The 8555-nt window shown below is 36.6% G+C and overlaps 2 protein-coding genes across 2 annotated transcripts; both read left to right on the forward strand.

Annotated features, from left to right (window-relative positions):
- Positions 1 to 710: 710 nt before the first annotated feature.
- LOC309505854 (uncharacterized protein) lies at positions 711 to 2670 on the forward strand (the record flags this gene model as incomplete). Its single annotated transcript, XM_082179318.1, has 2 exons — positions 711 to 1274; positions 1430 to 2670. The coding sequence occupies 2 exons, from the start codon at positions 711 to 713 to the stop codon at positions 2621 to 2623; spliced, it is 1758 nt and encodes a 585-aa protein (XP_082035444.1). The 3' UTR covers positions 2624 to 2670.
- Positions 2671 to 3885: 1215 nt separating this feature from the next.
- LOC309505471 (uncharacterized protein) lies at positions 3886 to 6402 on the forward strand. Its single transcript, XM_082178844.1, has 3 exons — positions 3886 to 5251; positions 5327 to 5393; positions 5792 to 6402. Exon 1 carries the CDS (start codon positions 3892 to 3894, stop codon positions 5029 to 5031), a length of 1140 nt encoding a protein of 379 aa, XP_082034970.1. The 5' UTR covers positions 3886 to 3891; the 3' UTR covers positions 5032 to 5251; positions 5327 to 5393; positions 5792 to 6402.
- The last annotated feature ends 2153 nt before the right edge of the window (positions 6403 to 8555 follow it).

The following is an 8555-nucleotide window of genomic DNA, read 5'->3' on the forward strand; positions in this document are numbered from 1 at the left end:
ATGGTCTCAGAAAAATTCACTAAAATATAATGTCCACTACAGTGGACAAAAGTATATTCCTGGGTCCGAGGAGGATATTATTATTTATTACTTTTTTATAACTATTTTACTATTTATAACTTTTATGTAAAAAAATAAATAAAATAAACTTTTGCCCAGACAAAATATGCATGGAGATAAAATGTTTATTCAAACTCATTTGAGCAGTTTTAACTGAAATAAACTTGCACTGACATATCTTAAAATGTGTCATAGCCATTGTTTTGTCTCAAGATGCACACTATTAATGTTTGTTTTTTTCTAGGGCATGTTTAAAATTGTTACTTAAATGCCTTAATTTAACTAAGGACTAGTCCTAGCTTAGTCTAAGCTCTGTTTAACAGAGTCTAAGTTACTTAATTTTGTTTGCACTGTATCCACAGAAACAGACGAAATTGTACAAGAGATTTCTTCATGGATCTCCAATTACATGAACAACTCTGTTTAGAAGAAAAGGTTATAAAAAAGGTACGTAAATGAAAAAAACAAATGAATGAGCCTTGCACACCTCTGTGCCCCAGACTCTGTTGGTGGGCTGTTTATACAATGATATTTTGATTGAATTACATTTGGCCTATATCTAAATACTGCTGTTTGGTTTTTGAACTTGTTTTGTGAAGCTGCACTTACCTTTTGTGTACATTTGTTTCAGATTCTTTTTACAAATCCTAATGAAGAGAAGAGCAATCTTGAACGCAAAAAAAGATAATGAACAAGAGGACAGACAGGAAGATGATGGAAATGTTCAAGAGTACAGAGAAGAAGATAATGGAAATGGAAAGGAGGAAAGTAAGGAGTACGGTGGAAGTGTAAATGAAGAAGAAGAGGAAGATGATGGAAATGGACAAGAGGACAGAGAGGGAAATAATGGAAGTGTAAATGAGGAAGAAGAGGAAGAAAATGGAAGTGTAAATGAGGAAGAAGAGGAAAATAATGGAAGTGTAAATGAGGAAGGTGAGGAGGACGATGGAAGTGTGAATGCGGAAGAAGATGAAGATGATGGAAATGAGCAAGAGGACAGAGAGGAAATTAATGGAAGTGTAAATGAGGAAAGTGAGGAGGATGATGGAATTGAGCAAGAGGACAGAGAGGTAGATGATGAAAGTGAACCAGAACACCTTGAAGAAGATGGTGGAAGTGAACAAGAGTCCAGAGAGGAAGAAGATGTAAGTGGACAAGAACAGAGAGCAGGAAAAGAGAGGAACCAAGGAAGTGAAGATTCAAACCAAAGGAAGGTACGTAATTATAGATGATCTATATGCATGGTGTTAATTTATGTTGACTGTGTAATCCATCTTTCTTCAAAGAACAACACTTTTAGTTATATTTCTTCTTATGTTTTATACAGTTTTGTAGCTGTTAATGTGATCCGCCTTATCTTTTATTACAGAATCAACATGGTGATGATCCTGTATACCCTGGTGCTCCCCTCACAAAGGGACAGAGTCTGCTTTTACTCATGTCATATGTACTGAGGCACAATTTGACAGGAGTAGCTCTTCAGGATCTTCTTACTATGTTCAATGAACATTTCCCTGGCTTGGTGCCAGCAACCTCATATCTTTTTCATAAAGCATATGGACAATTTGGCCAGTATGTGCCACATTTTTATTGTATCAACTGTGAAAACTACATGGGAGCTACTGAGACAGCACCACAAAACTGTTCTTCTTGTAAAGCTGAATTTGACATAGAGAACAACCTAAGGTCTGGATCTTACTTTCTTGTACTTAGTCTATCAGCCCAAATAGTTGATGTTTTGGAAAACCCGGAGATACATTTGAATAAAAGGGAATCAATTCCAGGCATTGTTTCTGATATTCAGTGTGGGGCAGAATATCAAAAGATCAAACAGAGTGGAGTAATGGGAGCTGATGACATATCCATCTTGTGGAATTGTGATGGAATTCCTGTTTTTAAAAGTAATAATGTTCAGATATGGCCAATCCAGTGTCAAATTATTGAGCTGTCACCAAAAGATCGTCAAAGGAACATATGCATACCATGCTTATGGGTTGGTAACAGCAAGCCAAATATGGTCACATTTTTAACTGCTTTTGTGTCACAGCTCAAGGAACTAGAACAGGTTGGAATCAAATGGAGGGACTCTGAAAACGTAGAGCATACAGCCAAAGTTCATTGCCTTCTCTGCTCCTCAGATTCAGTTGCCCGCCCCCTCCTGAGAAACACGAAGCAGTTCAATGGAAAATATGGGTGTGACTTCTGCCTCCACCACGGTGGTGGCCCATATATCTGGGAAACACCAGAACCACCTTTAAGGATGGAGACAGATCATTTCCGGCATGCTATGCTGGCAACACCTGCTAAACCAGTAATGGGTGTAAAAGGACCATCCCCTTTGATGGAACTTGAGAGCTTCCACATGATCAATGGATTCGTTCCAGAATACCAGCACAGTGTCTGCCTTGGTGTCACTAAACAAATTACATCCCTGTGGCTAGACAGTAAGCACCATAAGGAAGACTGGTACCTGGGCTCAAAGGTCAATGACATAGACCAGGGACTGATGGCCCTTAACCCACCTTTGGAAGTCACAAGGGCTCCAAGATCATTGAAAGATTGAAAATTCTGGAAAGCATCTGAATGGAGGTCTTTTTTGTTGTTTTATGCTTTGCCATAAAAGTTGTATAGAGATGTTCAGCTCAATATATCATCAACATTTATAAATGAAGTGTCTCATACCAATTATGTATTTGCTGTCCATCCTCAATCACTCAAACGTAAATGTGTTATGGTTAGGTCTAAGGACAAACTGTATGTCATTCCACTTCCAAACAATATTGAAAGAGACTAAAAACTGATTCCTGGGGAACTACTTCTGCAGCTTTACAGATATCAATGCCAATTATTTTTCAGCTTTTCTCCCTAAAGTCAATAATGATTTGTTACATTTTTTTGAACACTGATTATGCTTCTAATGTGTTAATGCAGTGTGAGTGAACTTCCATTTTTGGCCATGCAATATAGCCAGTGTTTACTTGGCTGTAGTGGTTAAACTGCCACTTGTGACATCACAATCCAGTAGCTGCCACTTTCTGTACAGTAGAAAACACATTTTCTTGTGTGTTCCAATGGTGTGATGTTGATGTAAAATTTGTAATGGATTTGTGTTTATTGTACATTGTGCCTATCTTTAACATTGTATAAACTTAAATTAAAAATACTTAAATCACAATTACAAAAGTAGCCATTTGTACACTGCATACTCAAATCTATTTTAAGTAGAGCAACATAAGTATGTTTTCTTTAAATACACAAAAATTCAAAGTACTTGTAGTGTACTTTTTAGAAATATATTAAAAGTGTGCTTGTGTTTAGCATATTTCTTAAAAGTGTAATTAAGCATATATTTATTACCAATGTACTTATAGTGCACTTGTTAGAAATATATTGAAAGTATGTTTGTTTTTAGCATATTTCTTAAAAATGTAATTAAGCATATATTTACTACCAATGTACTTATAGTGCACTAGTTAGAAATATATTAAAAGTATGCTTGTTTTTAGCATATTTATTTAAAAGTGTAATTAAGCATATATTTATTACCAATGTACTTATAGTGTACTTGTTAGAAATATATTAAAAGTATGCTTGTTTTTAGCATATTTCTTTAAAAGTGTAATTAAGCATATATTTATTACCAATGTACTTATAGTGCACTTGTTAGAAATATGTTAAAAGTATGCTTTCTTTTAAATATATTTTTTAGAAAATATACTAAAGTACTATTATTTTAAAGTGTGTTAAAAGTGGTATTATAGAAATAGATAAAAAGCATGATGCTAATATACTTTTAATATATTTAAAGATAGTATGGAAGCAAAACAGAAAATGAAATGGAAAGACTTCGTCAAACCCTTGGTACACGCTTACAATTGTACAAGGAATGAGACCACAGGATATACACCATACGAGCTGATGTTTGGACGTTCTCCCCGTCTTCCGGTCGACCTGGCTTTTGGATTACCTCTGAGTGGGGAAAAACATCAACCTCATTCACAGTATGTCCAAAATCTGAAGTCCCGGTTGAAAGAAAGCTACGATATTGCCTCGAAGAATGCTGTTAAAGCATCTGAAAAGAACAAGGTCCGCTTTGATCAAAGAGTTATTCCTTCAAGGCTGGAGCCTGGTGATCGAGTGCTTGTCCGTAATGTTCGATTGAGAGGTAAACACAAGCTCAGTGATAAGTGGGAGCAGGACATCTACGTTGTGGTGGATCAAGCTGGGGACCTACCAGTCTATACAGTGAAGCCAGAGCGTTGTGATGGTCCTAAACGTACTCTTCACAGAGATCTTCTTTTACCATGTGGTTTCCTCCCTGCTGTTGAAGAGCCGTTCATTGAGGCCAGTTCAGTCTCAAGGCCAAGAACGCGGCAGCAGCGTGAGATCCCTCCTGACTCTGAGGTCTCTGAAGAGGAAGACTCTCCACCTGAACCAACAGTTCTTGGTCTGGACTCAAGTCCAATGAAGTTCACTGTGGAGAAGTTTTATAAAATGGCTTCATCCCCAAGTGTTGCCAACGACTATCTTTCTCCACCAATGACACCTGCGAGTGAACCAGCTGTTGTTGATGAAGGATCAGAGAGTGAGCACTTACCTGAAGAAGAGACGTTACCTGAACACCCATCTGAGTCTGAAGCCGAGGAAGAAGAGTCTGTCGAACTACCTGTGGAAAGAAACTCTGGAAGTGTCAGTCCCGAATTTGTTGAAATTCCACTCACTGAAGAATCTGTCGATCTTGAGACGTCGGTTTCTAGTGTCTTTGAGCCCCTAAACTTTGATTTAACTCTTGATTCTGTAGAACCAGAACCCGGTCCAAGACGTTCTGTGCGTCAACGATTACCACCTAAAAGGTTGCAGTACAGTTCTCTTGGTAATCCCCTGATATCTGTGGTTCAAACCCTGTTACATAGTATATCTGAGGCATTAAATCCTGCTTCTACCACCAGTTCAGTTATTCACGTGGTTTAACATGCAACGGGACGTGCATGGGTTTAAAGGGGGAGGGTGTAACCCAGGTTGAAATCTGGTAATATATTATTAGTTCTGCTGCCCCTTTAAGAAGTGATCTCATGCCACCCCAGTCATGTGACTGTGCTTGGCCAATCGCGCAGTAGAGTACAAGTTTAATTAGGCTGCAGCTTCTTCCTCATTCAGAGGTGTGGGAAAGCTGATCGGCAGCTGTGGACAGGTTTGTGTTCAACAAACAATTCACTCTTTTGCTTGATTTATTCTTTTAAGTTAAACACATCATTGTAACTTTTAGAATAACTTAGTGGCTGCAGGGGATTGTCACCGTCACCAGATTGCCATATGTTTACTTAGAGGAACTGGTGAGTACTCTGAATGAATGAACTACATGCTGAAAGCTAACATATTAGCCAAATATTCACCAACTGGTTTTGATTAATTTTATGCTTTTGTGACATTTGCATTTGTGGGTTACAAATATATTTGTTTTCAGTAAGTGTGTTTATATGTAGTAAGGAAATCTGACTATAGTACTGTTGAATTTATTTGAACTTTGTGCAGCCAATATAACTTTAACATTGTACTGTTTATTGTGTTGTCATGCCCTTAATGTTTATTATTTGTAGTTTGTACATTTATTGATTCATTTTGTAATAATTTAGAATTGTGTGCACATGAAAATGATATCTGAGTGTGGAATGAGCTGATGCTTAGTTTCAATTTAGCCCTGTTATTTACTGGTCCTGTTGTTGTACTACAGGCCAGGTTTTTTCTCTCTGTCTGGAGACGAATGATGGCGAGCCGAATTTCTATTGCTGGGAGCCTACCATCCGTGTAGCATCCACTGAATAGCCATCCTACTGGTCTGGTAGGAAGGTTGTCCACAGCCTGTCCCCCACACACTTCTCCATAGACTAGTGCTTCAACCCCACATACACATCCTTCACATTATGAACAATAACTTACGGACTTATCACTACAAACTTCCATAACATCCTTGTGGGTTGTCGCGCTGGTCTTGTATACCATCTATTGCTGGGACAGTTCTTTTTCTTTTTGGTTTTTGTGTGTGTGTATTTGCTGTAATTTATATTAGTATGTACTTGAACAACAACTACCAAGTGCACTTAACTACAAACCGGTTCAACTGCAGTCTGTAAATATTTTGGGATTCTTTTCTTTTTCTTTCCTTTCATTATTTCTATTTGTAAATATTTTGTTTAATTATTTTGCAATATATGGTACCTGCACCAAATTTAAACTTAAGTTTCTGTGTTGTTACTGACCACCAGCTCCTGTAGACGAATTTAGACTTCTGTTATTTTACTAGCCTAAGACATATTAATATCGGTTAACCGTCTCAAACACCCGTTACATACAAGTATACAAAAAGTATACTTTTTTTTCACTAGGGTTCGTTCATCTTCAGAACACAAATTAAGATATTTTTGTTGAAATCTGAGAGGTTTCTGAACCACCCATAGACAGCAACGTCTTTGCAACTTTTAAGGCCCAGAAAGCTAGTAAAAACATTGTTTAAATAATCCATGTAACTAGTGCAACCTTAAAGGAGAACTCCGGTCAATTTTAACATTGAGCTCATTTTTTTGTAAATTTGGAGTGCTGTCAATACAGAGAACAACGACAAAAATCGGTGTTGCCTACACCGTGTTATCCTCTTTTTAAAATTTGCACCCTGTTGACTTCAATGGGGCAAGTTTTAAACCTGCTTTTAGCCTCTTAATATCCTTGATGTGTCATACAAGTGCCCAGCCATTGTGAGTGATTCCTTCAGCGTGAACACGGGTGAATCTGACTGCAGTAGATGTGAAAGATATCTTGTTGAAACATCTACAAATGTCCATATATGGGTGAAAATGCCCCTTGAAATCAATTTAAGGTGGCAAATATTACCCCTTAATAAAAAATGTTAATTTCTGTCACTGCTGTAAACTGACCACTGCATAGAATATGAAAAATATGAATATCTTTGTCAGTCAGCTGTCAACAGGCCTAAACAAGCCATGGCACCAAGCACAGAAACACAATCAGTAAAATGTTATCTAATTATTATCAAGAAAACTTTGAAAATATTGATCGAGACATATTTTGTCAATATTGCGCACCCCTAATGCATGGTATTCATTTTGATTTCTTCGGGTCTTAAAAAGCCTTAAATTTGACTTTAAAAAATGTGCAGAAACCCTGCTTCATAATATTTAGGTTGAACCACTGTAGCTATATATTTACCAATGTTTTTACCACTTTTCTGGGCTTTGACAGTTGCAATGATGTTGATATCAATGGAAGGACAAAACTATCAGATTTCATCAAAAATATCTTCATTTGTGTCCCGAAGATGAACAAAAGTCTTGAGGGTGAGTAATAATGACAGAATTTAAATTTTTGGGTGCAAACATGCATTTTAGTCTGGTAAATCATGTTGTCATATATGCAATAAACATTGCAAGGCTTGCAATCAAGTTAAATTATTTCTGTCACAAATGTTTGGGCTGGATTCTGGCAGTGTGTGCTCTATATAAACGGAGAGTCAAAAGACTGCCTTTCCACTAATACTCTGATGGACCTGATGAGGGGATGATATTGTTAATGAGCTGGGTGATGAGTAGACAAAAGTTGTAGAATAAAACTTTAAATCTGGCAACCCCACTTCCAAAAATTTAGTTAGTTGACAGTGTGCATGTAAACAGACACATTGAGTTGATGTATTTTACCAGGGCAGAAAAAATATCAGTTATTGATCACAACATCCAACATTGCATTTTTTTTTTTTTTTTTTATGTTGTTCAGTTTTAGACAGCTTTTGTGCTGTCTCTCTTTGTCAAAATATATACACAGTTAATAATATTTCATTGTTGTTTTTTTCTGCCTTTTAGACGCTTTCTTGACATCAATCCTGAACGTGGATCAAAAACAAAGAAAGGACAAGTAACTTCAAAGAAAACTGGCCAAGTTGTGCAAAACAAGAACACCACTGTAAGCCTACAGGTGTCCTCACTTCTGTGAAAACTTGCAGACTTTGAATGGGATTTCGTTTGCACTTTTATGGACTTCAAAAAAGAAACAGAATTTCACTGTCGTTATAAAGCTTGGAAGAGCCAGGACATTTTTTAATAGAACTCTGATTGTATTCGTCTGAAAGAAGAATGTCATATAGACCTAGGATGACTTGAGGGTGAGTAAATCATGTGCTAATTTAAATTTTTGGGTGAACTATCCCTTTAAGTGCTAACTGTTACCTGTTTGTTGTTAAGTGTTAAAATTGCATTTTATGTTTAAAAAGTAATTCAGCCAACATGTTCACAGATGGCATTTTAACTAAATAAATGTTTTAAAACCCAGAAAATGTTGTTTTCTTTTTCCTAGTGTGACTACTCTTATGAAACCTTAAAGTATAATATTTTAATTATGTAATAATAAAAGCAGTATTCCCTGTAAAAATACAATTTATTGCTGTCGACAAGTTTAATAATGTAAAATGTGGTATATACTGTATTTGGTAA

The sequence above is a fragment of the Leuciscus leuciscus genome (genome assembly GCF_965113295.1).
Source record: "Leuciscus leuciscus genome assembly, chromosome: 9".
In the NCBI taxonomy this organism is placed as follows: domain Eukaryota; kingdom Metazoa; phylum Chordata; class Actinopteri; order Cypriniformes; family Leuciscidae; genus Leuciscus; species Leuciscus leuciscus.

What these genes read in the sequence shown, in the direction of transcription:
- LOC309505471 (XM_082178844.1), top strand. Translation starts at nt 3,892, where the DNA reads ATGAAATGGAAAGACTTCGTCAAACCCTTGGTACACGCTTACAATTGT.